At 37.9% G+C, this 15822-nt stretch overlaps 1 protein-coding gene and 1 non-coding gene across 2 annotated transcripts; both read left to right on the top strand.

Moving 5' to 3' along the window:
- Positions 1 to 4025: 4025 nt before the first annotated feature.
- On the top strand, positions 4026 to 5212 carry LOC117141097 (60S ribosomal protein L15). The gene is made up of 3 exons (XM_033304413.1): positions 4026 to 4042; positions 4351 to 4677; positions 4849 to 5212. The coding sequence occupies exons 2-3, from the start codon at positions 4369 to 4371 to the stop codon at positions 5152 to 5154; spliced, it is 615 nt and encodes a 204-aa protein (XP_033160304.1). The 5' UTR covers positions 4026 to 4042; positions 4351 to 4368; the 3' UTR covers positions 5155 to 5212.
- LOC117142137 lies at positions 4144 to 4211 on the top strand. The gene has a single exon (XR_004459530.1). It is a non-coding gene; the product is annotated as a small nucleolar RNA Me18S-Gm1358 (small nucleolar RNA).
- Positions 5213 to 15822: the final 10610 nt, after the last annotated feature.

Raw genomic sequence — 15822 nt, 5'->3', positions numbered from 1 at the left:
TATAAAAAAATAGATATCCTTCCTGTCCAACATAATAACATAATATTAGATCTAGAAGAGGGTAAAATACGGTTGCCGACTGCGGAACAAAGACCTTCGCTGTACGTGACTGCGCTGCTACTGTGAGCACCACTTTCTGCAGAAGACTACAAAATACTTCATGCGCGCCACAACTGGTATCTGGAACTGTCGCACACTGTGCCACTTGCCCAGGTCACCTGGCGCCCGTGATAGTAATCGGAGAGGGCATCGCAGTAAGAAACAACGCGACCATGAATGTAGTGGACAGCACTGGATACAAACAGATAATCGCGGGAACCTTCCTCGTGACTTACGACGATTACGTCTCACTAAATGGCACCCGTTACGTGAACCACCGGGGCATGAAGAAGGAACCTGCTGTACCCACGTCAGCCGTGGTCAACGTCACCCTTTTCTGAGAACATCTGAGCCTGTCATTTCTACATGACCTAACCATGAAGAATCGCCATATCGGGGATCTTAGAACAGGATTATCTTCACGATCATATGACGGCTTGGCACTCATCGCCCTAATCCTACTCCTCCTTGGCACCTGGAAATTGTACCAGTGCAGAATGGGAAGGAAGAAACCCGAGGACGCGTTTCAAACTAGTAGGGGAGGAGTTAACACGCGCAAGCTTAAGTTTGCTGACAACGCTGCTACGCCGGATGCCGTCGCGACGGAGTTGCAGCCGAAACCAGAAACCCGCACGCGCAAGCTGCCTGACCGCCCGTTGCAGACGCTGACGCAACATTCAGCCGACTTTCCAGCGGCAGCGGCGGCTTCGTGGCCCGGCGGAGCTTGCCCTAAGTTTCAGTTTTAATTTCTTCTCCAATTGTCACGTACAATGAATACAAAAAAAAATAAATACAATTAATAAATAACAGTCTTATTCTAATTTATATAACCATTATCAAAGCGAAACATTTACTAGACTAACTAGTGCTATGTTTATTTAAGTGCTTCTTGTTTAATTTTTATTTGATTGAACTAATTGGGTTTTACTGAATTACAGAATTGGGTTTCCCCAATTCTGTGCAGCAAATGCTGGTTCAAAAAGAAAAGAATAAGTATACAAGAATACATTAGAAAACATACGCACTCGCCTGAAAGTAATAAATTATTTCAATAAATTTTTAATCAATTTAAATTAGAGTGATTTTTAAGGTGGCGTGTTGGAAATACAAAAGTCACACTTATGCAAAGTACAGTGTATGTGAGAGTGAAGAAATTAAGAGGATCGTGGAAAGAGAGATCGCGCTCTATTATTGGTTTCTTGGTACTATGTCGTTGTTGGCTCTCACATGCATGTTATAGAGTAATTGTTTTTATTCGCTTGCAGCCAACGAGAGTGCTGTTTTATGGGTTGCTTGAACAAAATAATTATTGAGCAGTAAGAACAAGTGTGTTTCACTATTTGGTTGATGGGCTGGCTTAGAATATACTTAAAAGTATACTATTATATTAAATTCAAACTATATAATTTTTTTTTTTTTATTAATATTTATTAAGTGAAGAATCCGTACATCATAATATTGTATCTTAACATCACAGTGTGGAGAAATATTCTTATGAATTACCAAACACTATAAAAATAACATAAGTGAAGTAGGAAACTATATAATACATTTTATTTCATTTTCATACAGTAATACATAAAACAAACATAAGTTTTGCAAAAAAAGTCAGTACATTGAGAACAAATATTTCCTAAAAATAATACACAGTAGATAATACAAATTTATAAAATAAATATATCTATGAAAACTGTTTATTGCAAAGCTATTGCAAGCTATCAACAATAATTGTTTTCATAATTTCACACACCTCGCAAGCAGAATACATTTTCGAATTTTTTTGTTATATTATGTAATAGCCGAATCTATGTGGCTATTAATATTTATATGCTATATTTAAATAATAATAACGTTAAGGCAATGCAAAGCAAAAATTTTTGACATGTTGCCAATTGATTAAAAAGAATATAGATTTAAAAAACTTGTAAAGTGAAGGTCATATTTTGACACATTTACTATGCATGAACATACGTGTGTACAGATGCAGTTGTTGTCTGTCACTGATTGCGTAGAAGAGAGTTGTTAGCTGCAGAGCTCACCGGTCTCTGGCTCTTGAATAAAAAACTCGAGAAAGCTTTAAGTCAGCTTTGAAGCCAGCCCAAGAAAATCGTGTGCAAAAGAGCGTATGACGTTACGCATCTTGCTATTCTAGTGGCTTTGCACATAGCATTTGTCCCTTTTAAACTTTGTTACTCTCAAAAATTTTTTAAATCTAAACCTGCCGTTTGACTTATAATAACATTTGTCATAACATTTATTTTTCGATAGGTATTCCTCGCTGTGAAAGCAAAATGCTGACTGTGATATCTGTTGCACATCTGGGCAAAGCACATCTTTCTGTGCTTACACACATATTACGATAGATTTTTGTTCAATACCAAGATGCAGAAATTGGGGTTGCATATTCTACGGTCTTTGTTCCAAGGGACGTCTTTTTGTCAACAACAGATGGATTCACAACAAATTTATATCCGTCATTCAAAAACGACATTCAATCTGACTGAACGTGGTCCAATTATTTAAAAATTAGTAACAAACAATCACCCGGTACTCGTAGAATAAAAGGGTATACTGGTTTCGTTGAAAAGTATGTAACAGGCAGAATGAAACGTTTCCGATGGTATAATGTATATATATTCTTAATCAGGATCAATAGCCGAGTCGATCTAGCCATGTCCGTATGAACGTTGAGATCTCAGGAACTGTAAAAGCTAGAGGGTTGAGATTCAGCAAACATATTTAAGAGACAAAGACGTAGCCCGCTTATAATTTATATCTTATAATTTTTGTAATTTTCTATTGATTTGCAACAAAACGCCCTAAAACCGCAAAACTCTGTCACGCCAACACTTATGAAAAGAAGATTCATATTTTTTCACATATATAGCGCCACGCCCATAATTTTTGAAACAGTTTTGGATACTTTTTCATAATTTTATTAGTCGTGTAAATTTCTATCGATATATAAATCTTTTTGCCACGCCCACTTTAACGTCATAAAGCCGCCGAATCGGTCACGACCACACCTTGAAACAGTTTTTAAATTTTGTTTCTTATTTTTTCCCAATATTTATCGATATCCCATAAAATTATTTAATTTTTTGTTCGCATTCACCAGCTAGTCTGATAGTTGGAGAACTCGACTATAGCATTCACTCTTGTTCATATCAAATCAGATCTTATTTACTAAAGGAAGAAAAGTAGTTAGTGGTTTATTTGTGTTTATTCCACACGATCAACGAACAAAAAATTTCTATTTGGCAAGGAGTCGATAAGTACGTAGCCAAAATTTATCGCAAAGGTTGCCATACTGTTGGGGTAACGAAACAGGCAGGTAAAAATATTTATATTTTTTTTATTATTATTATTTATTATTTATTTATTTATTATTTATTATTTATTTATTTATATTTATATAATAATATGTCTTAAATAATTTAGTGGAGGTCAAAGAGTGTTGTTCGTAAATAATGCTATACAATTTAATTACTCAAAAGTTCGAAGTGTAGTGAAAAAGTTAGAAATAAAACTGTGAAAATTATGGTAGATCTTTTGTATGAAAAACAATTGCAAACAGCAAGTTCTGCCTTCTGACTTCAAAACAAACAAACAAAAAAATAAGTCAGTTGTTTGAACAGCTAGAAACGAAAAGTAGCAAAATAGCATATAAACATATCATAGCACGATAGCAACAATTTTTTTAAAACCAGAGTACCCAATAACGAAATCAAAAGTCTTTGCCCAAATCGAATTCGAAAAAATATATTAAGATTACTGGAACAAGCTGGGATGCCTTATAAATATTACAATTTTGTGAGAAAGGGGTATAATTGCGTTTTACTCGTGTTTCATGCATTAGGGTAATTATATCCCAAAGCAACTCTGAGCTAGTTTCTCGTGTGATCCAAGTCATTGCTTCCTTCTTTTGGATTTTTTCCGTGCTGTAAGTTGGTTGTGCATGCGGCATAATAATTTTTTTTTTTACCGCGAAATCATTCCGGGAATAAATTTATATATTATTTTTGGTCTTTTTAAAATCCTTTTAAGTTTATATGATGATATTTTCCATGCACCACTCTGAGTTCAGTGTAGATTATGGATATCTGACGGATGTTATGTTCGTTTTCATTCACATTGCTATGTAACATTGATACGTATTATTATCTGTTCTAGATTGTAATATGTACAGTTTAAAAAGTTGATGGACCGATGATGTGACAGTTATAAAATAAATAATGAATTTGTTACTAGGTCTATCAAATTGCAGAGATGGGGGCTTATCGGTACATGCAGGAACTTTATAGGAAGAAGCAGAGCGATGTGATGCGGTACTTGCTACGTATTCGCGTTTGGCAATACCGCCAACTAACGAAATTACATCGTTCGCCAAGACCTACTCGCCCGGATAAAGCAAGACGTTTAGGATACAGAGCTAAACAGGGGTTCGTGATTTATAGAATCCGTGTTCGCCGCGGAGGTCGCAAGCGTCCAGTTCCCAAAGGATGCACTTATGGCAAGCCGAAGAGTCATGGTGTAAACCAATTAAAGCCCTATCGTGGTTTGCAATCCATTGCTGAGGTAAGAAAACGCGTACTTGCTAACACACGTTTAAACAAATTGATGACAACCTCTTTTGACATACAATATGTGTTGACATAAACTTCCTTAGATGTCTGAAATATTCTTGTCCAATTAAGAGGTCCCCACCAAAAAACACTGAAATATATCATGGATTTTATTTTCTTGTAGGAACGTGTTGGTCGTAGACTTGGCGGATTGCGAGTTTTGAACTCGTATTGGATTGCGCAAGATGCTTCTTATAAATATTTTGAGGTAATCTTAATTGACACTCACCACAGTGCTATTCGTCGTGATCCAAAGATCAACTGGATCTGCAAGCATGTTCACAAGCATCGTGAATTGCGTGGCCTTACATCAGCTGGAAAAAGTTCACGAGGCATTGGCAAGGGATATAGATACTCCCAGACTATTGGTGGATCTAGGCGTGCTGCTTGGAAGCGCAAGAACCGTGAGCACATGCACAGAAAACGATAAATTGTGAAGCATTTATTTTATCGGTTAAATAAAGCACTTCGTGCATGCAAAGAACATATCTAAAAAACAATTTTTTTTGATTAGACCTTATGAACGCAAAAATAGATATGTATAGTAACAGGTTTCCCATTTTTGATTTGGCATCTTTTTTTTTATTGGTTTAAAACATAGAATAAATTTCATTTACATTACAATTTTCGGCAAGACTCCAATTCTTTTACAAAAATTTAAAATACATGTATATGTATATACAATACAATACATACAATATATGTATCGTGTTGCATGAAAATCCCTAAAGCACGGGTCTAAGAAAAAAGTACCTCAAAGTTGAGCAAAAAATGTCAAATAAATGTTCAAAAGTGAGGGCTTGACTTTTGGGACGTTTGTAGGTATAAGAACGGGCGTGGCGGTTTGTATATAAAAAATATCAAAACGCTTTTGAAAAGTGTGGGCGTGTCAACATTCGGATACAAAATTGCGCTGCGCCTATGTCTCTGGAAGCTGCATGCTTAATCCCAAGATTCTATCTTACATAGTTCCTAAAATCGATACGTTCATACGGACAGACGAGCATGGCCAGATAGCTCGGCTTTTAATTCCTTTTTCCTGTTTCCTTTATTTTTAAGAAATCTGGTATTCCCTTCTAGTCGACGAGTAATGGGTGTAAAAAACTTGTTTTATTTGCTTGCCAATTTGGATCTACATATACATACATACAGCTGTGTTCAAAAAAATAGCAGTGCTTGGGACCTGCGAGTTTAAGTTAAAAAATTCCTATGATTTACAATTTTAATGGTCCAATTTTTTTTTTTAATATCGTTAAGTTTTCAATTTCAAACAATTTAGCAAATGTTTCACTTTTATTTCTTTAATAGTTTCGAAAATTAGATTAAAACAACATAATAGGCAGAAATTCAGGTGTTCACTAAAATAGCAGTGCTATGAAAAAATAGTAAAAAAAAAATCAACTTGACTTAGATCGAACTTAGTTTTTCTTTTTAATGTGTTAATTAGGGCCTAATACTTGGTTGGATAGCCTTTGTTAGCCAGCACAGCCTTACACCCACGCGACATGGAGTCCACCAGGTCCTGGCAACGTTAGGGGGGTATTTTTGACCATGCATCCTGCACAACTTGCCAAATCTGAGCCTTGGACGTCGGGGATTTCTTCGACACATATTGTTTAATGCCCCCGCACAGTTTTTCAATCGGGTTTAAATCGGAAGATGATGCTGGCCACGGCATTACATCTATTCTATCTATTTTTTTTTAATTTATTGCCCTTTAAAATATACGAATTATCTTAACCAAACTCACTTTTTAGAAAATATTGATAATTTCGAGGCTTTACAATGGACAAAACCAGAGACTGCTATTCTTATGAACAGCCTAAAAGTGGTGAATTTGCTCACGAATGTAAATAAAAAAAGGATAACATGAAAAACAGACGGGATTTTCTTTTTTTTTATATCTATATATTCCATTTTACAAAAATAAGTGGAAAAAAAAGTGGATTCCAAAAACGGACATGGAGAAATACATTTGTGTTTCTTAGTTTCCATCGCACTGCTATTTTTTTGAACACAGCTGTATGTACTTGAAACCTGGAATACACTCAACTTAGACTTTTATTATAGTCGAGCGTTTACTTTTAAACTTACTTCAAAATACTTTTGTCTCCAAGATCAATTATGTTCAATCAACTGGATTGGAAGCTCAATAAAATCTCAGTTTGAATATCATGATTATTCATAAAATAAGGAATCTACGTTTGATAGAATGATATTAGCATCAATCTATTCGGTTCACTCTACTTTTGAGAAACCTGGAAAAAGTAAATCAATTTTAATCTATTTCTTAATTCAAAAATAAGCCTTTAAAGGTGTTAAAAAGCCTTTTTTGACAATATTATTTGGAGCAATATTCACAGTTTATTTCATGTGCATGTGCACTAGTTATGAAATGAATGACAAGGGAGACTTAATTGCAGGGCGATCTGCAGAACGAGTATCGAAAAGGGGCAACCACGACTATAGCAGAGAGTTGCGAGCCATGGTGCTCCCTCGGCTTATCTGCATATGTATATATTATGTACATAGATGATGTATATATTATGTACATAGATGAGATACGATTTAATAGCATGGATGAGATACGATTTAATAGCATGGATGTGGACAATTTAGTCACCAAAGGTAACATGTTTACAATAAAACAATTTAAGAACTGCTGGCGACTGCGAGACCAGACTCATAACTTAATTTTTGTAAAATTGTTTACTTCTACTCTTATATTGCATATTTAGATTGCGATTTTCTATCCCTTCTACTCATTCATATCCCTTGATTCGCAAGTTTCCTTATTATACGTAGCTTTTAGAACGATTGGTATATGTATAAAGGTTAAAGGGTATATATATAAAGGGTATTATTAAGCTTCCAATCAAGTATATAAACGTTGTTGTTTCAGTAACACCCTTCAAGCTATTTTGTAGTGTACGCAGATTATATAAGCGGAGTATCCATAGGCAAGACTTGTCTTAATAAACATACTTTTGAAAACTTCTGGCTGTTCCTTTAATATTCATTATTTCCTCTATGATTACCGCCAACTACAAATGCGTACTAAAAAGGTAATTTCATTTTTTTCTCACAAGTATCAGACAACTACAATATATAACTGTCATAGGAACATTTAAAAAACTGTAGCTTCGGCTTGCCGAATCAAGCCGAAATTATAAGTGGTACAAAACGGACTGGTGACTGGTCCGAGTTTTTCGGGAGTCGAAGATGAGCTGCTGCGTTTATATTAATTTATACTACTCCACTACTACTATTGGGGTGGGTTTTTTTTTTTGATGCCGCTTAAATATAATTGCTACATGAAGTACTTAGGTTTAGTTGTTGTTCCTGTCCTTAACCACGATACCTATAGAATCAAGAAAATTTATGTGATCATACCCAAATTGACATTGTCGGTGTTTACGTAGGCACCCCTTAGCTATTCACTAGATACTATTTATTTTTAGTTACAGCTTCTGTTTAAGGAGACTTCTGGGGATTCCATCATTTCCATCAAGATTAGACCCAATCTTAACATTAATTGTTGTAACTTCAAATTAAATACCAACTGTATTCATTTGTATACCCGTTGCTCGTAGAGTAAAAGCAAAGACACTAGTGTCTTTGGTAAAAGGGTATACTAGATTCGTTGAAAAGTATGGAACAGGTAGAAGGACCATTCCGACCATTAAAGTATATATAGTCTTGATCAGGATCAATAGCCGATCGATCTAGACATGTTCGTCTGTCCGTATGAACGTCAAGATCTCAGGAACTCTAAAATATGTATATAAGGTAGAGATTCAGCATACAGATTCCAGAGACAAAGACGCAGCTTAAATTTGTTGACCTATGTTGCCCCGCCCACTGTAACTTTCACAAACCGTACAAAACTACCGAGCCCACAATATTGATAAATGTGTTGATATTTTTTTTTAAATTTTTATTAGTCCTGTAAATTTCTATCGATGTGCAAAAAAAATTTTTGCCATGCCCTAAAACCGCCAAAAAAGGCGAAGAGAGCAGAGTGAAAGTTTGTGCGCAATCGCTGACAAACCACACTAGAATGCTATTTACAGAACTCCAAAACTTGACTCTAACCATTACATTAGCCAAACCCCCCCAATCCTTGATCATACCGATTTGAAATCTCTCGTCAAGCAAGGCTCTCCTATAGTAAGCGTAATAGAAGCCTATAGAATCAGGGTCTCCAGTCCGCAAGCATCATGCATATCTTAATAGCCTACCCAAGAGTTAAGTTCAGGTGCAAGAAGGCCGCCCTCTATCTTGTCCTCCCATCACCACATCAAAGACACTAGAATAACAAGATGCGTAACTCCATACGATTTTTTGGCACGCGATTTTTTGGCACGCGATTTTTTGGAAGTGGCTCTAGAGGTGGCTCCAGGCTCTCTGGAGTTTTTGTTCGAGAGAGAAAGAGCGGAGAGCGCTACAGCAAACAGCTCTTTTCTACGCATACAGTGATAGCGGACAACTGTATGTGTGCACACGTATGCTCATGCATTGTAAATTTGACAAAATATGCCCTTCACCTTAGAAGTTCGTTGACTTTAAATCTATATTATTTTTTATCAATTGGCACAATTCGAAAAATTCTTGTTTGCATTGCCTTAACGTTATTAATATTTAAATAAAGCTTAGAAATAGTAATAGCCGAATCATAATATCACAAAATAAATTTTAAAAATGACTTTATGGTAGAATATTTGTTATTAGAGTATTCAGTGTTCGACGTGAGATAAATTAATAAGGCAGTGATTGTTGAGTGCTTGTGTCCGCACTTCGTGCCTCCAGAAATGCCTTTTGCAATAAACAGTTTTCATATTTTTATTTCTTTTATAAATTTTTATTTTCTACTACGTATTATTTTTATGAAATATTTATTTCCCAATGTTATGCCTTTTTTTTTGGAAAATTTATGTTTAATTTCCTTTGTATTTGCTTTAATTATTTAGTATATTTATTAAGTCATATGACTTAATATGATGGATGTAAATGATCCATTTTTGTTATTTAAAATACGCATTATATTCAGTTGTTTTTCAGTTTTATATTTTCTTTTGGTCTATCGAATTTGATATTCTTAAAAAGCGCGCACTTTTGGGTGGGAAGAAAAAGGTCTAATAAATATAGGACCCCATTACAATTGTAATGGCCTCCCCGTGGCCTCACGTGGAGCGGTGATTTTAACAAACGAATTTAAAAAACTTTAAAATTATAGTCAGGGCGTGAATTTTTAATTATTATTTTAGTTCTTCATATTGCTACGAAATTGGCCACAACTCCAAATATGTAAATTCGTTTCTTCGATCAGAATTGATTTCGGCCCGAAAATCGTCTTCTAGCACAACACGCACACATATACGCGTTCTTGACTCTTGTTTTTACTCACACAAGCAAGCAAATTATATTTTTAGATTTCTTACGCTTTCAGCGTAAGCGAGCGAAAAGAAAGCAAATTTGGCCTTCACCAAAAAAGTGGCTGCATAGTGCCAAACCAATATATGGCCGTTACGCATCTTGTTATTCTAGTGTCTTTGACCACATCATGGGGCAATGGCAGAATGCAAGGATGACACCTTTGCAGTCAGTGGATGCACTGATACCACACACCACACGTTCTGCGAACGGTCCTGGCGAGATTCATAGGCGCGTTCTCTCCATGCGGGAAACTATGCGCAGAGCCACAGTCAACCTAGCCACCTGCGAAAAATAATGCCTGTAGATGACGGTGTTGTGATAATCAACGAAGCAACAGCCCGCGTTTGCTCAGATGGCGGACCTGAGACTCTGATAGAGGGAACGCACCTGGTGACCTTTGAACAAACGGCGACCATCAACTGCTCCCAGTTCGTAAACTTACGGATGGCAACCGGGAGTTGTCAGGTCGCCACTACTCAACATTGTCGGCCACGACCCGGTGCTCAGCATCGCTGTGCTACACCGGATGAACAACGAAAACTTACGCTCCATCCAAAGTTTTAGGGAAAAGGTTGAAACAGCAGGTTCGCCTAGGTTCTGCTTTGCAGCTGGTATCATCCTGGACGTCGGTCTGCTTGGCTCTTTCTTACTTTACCTGGCATTAAGAAGGAGATGAGCTTCCAAGGAGATACAGCGGACCATCGACAAGTTTAGCTTGACCGAGGACGGTCAAACTTCTTATACTTCTTATACTTCTTTTACCCTAGCAACTAAGTAGCTCTCTTTAAAAAATGCTGACGCGCCAGAGTTGGCTTCAGTGCTCTGCGCTAAGAACGTCCGGCAGCGGAAAGCTGACGCTTCTTTTTTGGAGTGTTTCGCTGCTCCGCAAGGAATGATGAGTCAGCTTGCCGCTTATGACTTCGTGGCGTTATGCATTGTAGCGTAGGGTAAACTTCTGAATATTGTCAGTTCTTCAGTTCTTGTCAAGTCCTTGAATAAATCACTGCATTGCTCCGGCACATAGCCGTAAATATCTTTGTTATAATTATCGAACACTTTGCCACATCACAAGGCTAGTAATATCAACCAAGGCGGCGAAGTCAAGACTGGGAACAACAAACCTGGGACATAAGTGTCTCACCGCGACTGTGTAAGGGAATAAACCTCTTCAAGAAGACTCTAGATCATCGGATAAGGAGACTTACTTAACAGGCGCCCAATTTCACCACGAACATTTTTGCGTTTATTTATTTAATATCTGTCCCAATAATTAAATGGTTTGGTGGGTGACATTGACATAAGGAGATACTACATGTATTTGGGGCGAGATTTTTATTTATTGGTTATTGTTGTGGTAGATCAGGGGGATGTTTCCTCATTAGATGTTTGCTGGTTTGGCTGTTGTCCATTAGTTTTATGGCAAGATGATTGGGGTGGTTTTCGAGCCTTTTCAAGTATCTCTCGCTGAGCCTCGAGATTTAGTTGGCGACTGATGGGACTCCAAGTTATTTGTGTATTACTATGTTTTCGTGGTAGGGATGCGCATTGGAGGCAATTCTCAAGCACCTGTTCTGGAACCGCTGTATTCTGAGGCGGATTGAGTGGCTTGCCGTGCCCCACAGCTGTATACCGTAGGTCCACATTGGCTTGAGAATTGCCTTGTACACCAGGAGCTTGATGTTCTGCCTCAGCTTGGATCTTTTCCCAATGAGTCATTGCATCTTACTTAATTGTGCATCGGCCTGTTGCGTTTGCTCACTATATGGGGGCGCCATGTGAGCCTGCGGTCCAGTGTCAGCCCTCAGTACTTAGGTGTGGGCACGTTAAGAATGTTGGCTCCGTTTAGTGTGACTGGTGGGCAGTCTCCTCTTCGTAGCAAGAAGGTTGTTTGGGTAGATTTTTCCGCGTTCACAACGATGTTCCATCTTTTAATCCCTTGTATAATGTCGGAGGCTTCTTGTGGGTCATAAGTGGCTATCGTTAAGTTCTTGGAGGGAAGGAGAGAAAGGTCTGAAAGGAGAGAAAGGTTTGAAATTCTGTGTTGCTTCCTCGGGTAGCCCGTATTGACTCTTTCCGAGTCAATATTCACCAGCTGGTCAAAAATAATTTTGATGACGCAAATCATGGTGATTTTGAAGAGTCTTGGTATATGGGGCCCTTACACCACCAGATAATCTAACGAGAGGAGGAAACTAGGCACGATTAGCTGGAACTTGCTTCGCAGATATTTCGCGTTCCTACACTGTTCCTATTATTTGTCACTTTGAAAACTGTGGCCCTAATTTCTAATTAAAATTCTTCGACAAATTACTTAGGTAAAAGTGTCTCTTAAACACCGCCTTCTTTGTACGAGACCGGCTTAGATTGCAAATTGTATTGTGTCGCATTACGCTCATAAGCCGTAATGCTATTTTGCTTTATATCTTCGCGTAACCAATGTAGTTTATCCTGACAATTTAAAAGAGGAGATTCTTTTAAGATAGATAGCTTTCTCAAAAACTTATTTTCTCTGGCATAACTAATCATATTTAAACCAAACTTCAAGCTCATTAGACTTGAACTGAGATCCCTTGTAGCTTACGATGGTCTACGATGTTCCAAATTTATCAAAAATTTTATTCCCTAGAAAATCTATAACCGCAGAAGCAGTAAATTTTTTTTTTTAGTGGACATAACCAATGTTAACGGCTGATATGGTCAATGACATAAAAATAACGATAAGTAATCCTATGAGACCTTTCTTTCTTCGTGGGTATGGGTGGCCGTAATGTTGTGGTTTGAGCTCTTAGTCTCTTTGCACACCATGCACGCTCGAAAGCATTCTCCAACTGGTTGGGACAACCGTGGCTAAAGCCAGTGTCTTCGTAGCCGTTCGATTGTTTTCTACATTTTACCATGCACCGATAGAACACAGTCATGGGCTTGCCGGATTGCCGCAACTCGTAACGCCTCTGGCACCCAGAGCTTCCAACAATCCGAGCCCTGGATTTTATTTCCCGATTGGTGTTCCATGCGTATCAGGACATTTTTCTCTATTGGCTTCTATTGTTGTCTTGAGCTGAAGATAATCAGGTTCTATGAAAGATGACGATTCTAAATCAATATTTGGACCTATCCATTCATCACTATCAATTTCAGGGTCAAAAATTCGGGATAACGCATCTGGAACAATGTGATCTCTTCCTTTACGAAACTGTGAACATGAAAGCTTGCAATCTAAAAATCCGACGCGCCAATCTTCCCGAAATATTTTGTTGGCGCAAAAGCCAGAGAAGGCTTGTCGCTACTTCAAAAGGCTATAATTCCAAGTAACACCGGAATTTTTCGATCGCTAATATGACCGCCAGGTACTTGCGTTCTGTTACGCTATAGTTCTTTTGCGATTTTCTTAGTTTTTTGGACATAAATGCCAATGGTCTTTCCACTCCTGTATCAGATACTGGTAGCAGCACAAGTTTATTTTGCAATACCGGCGCTGAAGTTAGAACTGTTTAACTCTTTTACTTATTTTTGCATGCATCCTGGGCTTCTGGATACCATTTAAACCATATTCTGATTACAGATTACCGACAGATTATGTCTGCAAAGTCTTTTATAAATCGCCTGTACCAACAACTGTTGTGGCGACTGAAGCGGTAAAACAAAACAGTTACGGATAGACAAACTTTAGGAAGCTTGCGATCAGCTGTGACATTCTAATTTAGGGTCATACTAAATGCAGTATTATGCGGCGGGAATATACTAGACGGAATGCATCCCTTATCAGCTGCACCCGGAAAGTTTTGGGATAATTTGGTTATCGTACATAGAGTGAGTTTCAGCTGATCGTGATTTCCGCCGATGGCCTAGACCCCGGCTTGAGTTTCCGTTCTATTTTTTTTTTAATAAAATAATCGTGGAGTCAAGTCGTGAAAAGTTCGTGTCGTGAGAAATTATAGCCTGTGGGCATGGAAATTTTTTTTTGCTGAAAAATATTATTAGAGTTAGTTTTCCTCGCCACAAAACGTGCGCGGACTAACTTTTGCGTGTGTTTTCCAGGCAGAAATTAAGCTGGAAAACTCTTCGTTTGGCGCAGCCATAGCGCAGCAGCGCCACCGCCCAGACCCCAAGGACCCCAAGAAAAAAATCATGTGAGTGGGAACCGATGCTAAACGCATTTTCAGTCTGTTAATATCTTTATGTACCACAAACCGCTGCACAGAAGCGATTAAAAAAATACATTGTTAATCAACGCCAATGTTACAGTGAAAAAAAATTATTACCAACAAAAATTTATTAAACAAAAAAATTATTTTAAACAAAAAATTATTTTAAACAAAAAAATTAATTTCAACGGAAATCAATGTGAAAGAAACAAAAATCATATCATTATTTTTTGTAACAGCGCGTACGTTCGCTTTTCATTTTATATGTCCATTCGTTTCAAGCGCGACATTCGACGCTGCAGCGCAAAAAAGGGCGAAAATGGAAGTGTAAGCAGACATAGATCGCGACACATCCAAGTAGAATTCAATGAGGCGCAAAAAAAATCTTTCGAAAAACTGCGCAACATTTTGGCATCCGAAGATGTTATGCTCAAAAAACCCGGATTACAAGAAGCAATTCCATCTAACGACGGATACTTCAGCCTACGGTATTGGAGCAGTGCTTTCACAAGAGAACCGTGCTATTACAATGATCTCGAGGACATTAAAGGATAGGGAAAGGAACTACGCCACAAATGAAAGAGAATTATTAGCCATCGTTTGGGCGTTGGCCAAACACATCGAAGAAAATGGTGCGAAGGTAGTATATAAACCGGGAAAAGAAAATTTGGTTGCTGGCAAAGGCAGGCAGCAAATTAACGCCATAGAAGAACAGGATGCAGAATCATGTGTTGCGACCATTTACAGTGAGATTTCCCTCACCCACACCATAGAATCAACGGATAAGCCCCTAAACGCTTCCAGAACCGACTAATTCTAGAAGAGGCCCGCTTTCCGCTAAAACGCTCTTTCGTTCTCCTAAAAAATAAGAAACGACACGCAATCAACTTCACCGACAAGGAGTCATTACTCAATGACCTTGCGGATGCAATAGTCCCCAAGGGCGTAAATTTGAAAAATGCGTGGCGTTACCCTATGCGACTGGTGGTAATGCCAAACCAAGTTCGTTTCTGTTTTGACACACGCAAACTAAATGAGGCTACAAAAGAGATGCCTATCCGCTGCAAAGCATCGAAGGCATATTAGCTCGTCTGCCAAAGGCATATATAAGTTTGGAATTGGATCTCAAAGTTGCTTACTGGCAAATTGAGGAACAAAGGAAGCGAAACTATTGAAAGCTTCTACAGTTACTTTTGCGTTACTATGGTAGGAAGTGGTGGAATTGCCACTGGTCTAGATAAATATCACCTATAATGAAATGTCCGACAACTTGAAACAAATGAGAGGTTTCCTCGGTGTATGTGGTGTAACGTGTAACGAAATAAAGTGATGGAAGGCGAGAGGACCTGTACTTGCAGGTGCACGCTTTAGACTCCGGCTCTAGCCGGTGGTCTTGATTGTAGAGATACCTTTTCGCTACAGACATTAATGAATAAGATCAAGAATTGAGCGTGCTTGCAACAACAGAATAGAGGAGCTGGTATACAAAATCTGCCGAAGCAAATTAATATATTCGG

Source organism: Drosophila mauritiana, chromosome 3L, assembly GCF_004382145.1.
Source record: "Drosophila mauritiana strain mau12 chromosome 3L, ASM438214v1, whole genome shotgun sequence".
Taxonomy (NCBI): domain Eukaryota; kingdom Metazoa; phylum Arthropoda; class Insecta; order Diptera; family Drosophilidae; genus Drosophila; species Drosophila mauritiana.
The sequence above is the reverse complement of the archived record's forward strand: the minus strand, read 5'-3'. Positions and strand labels throughout refer to the sequence as shown.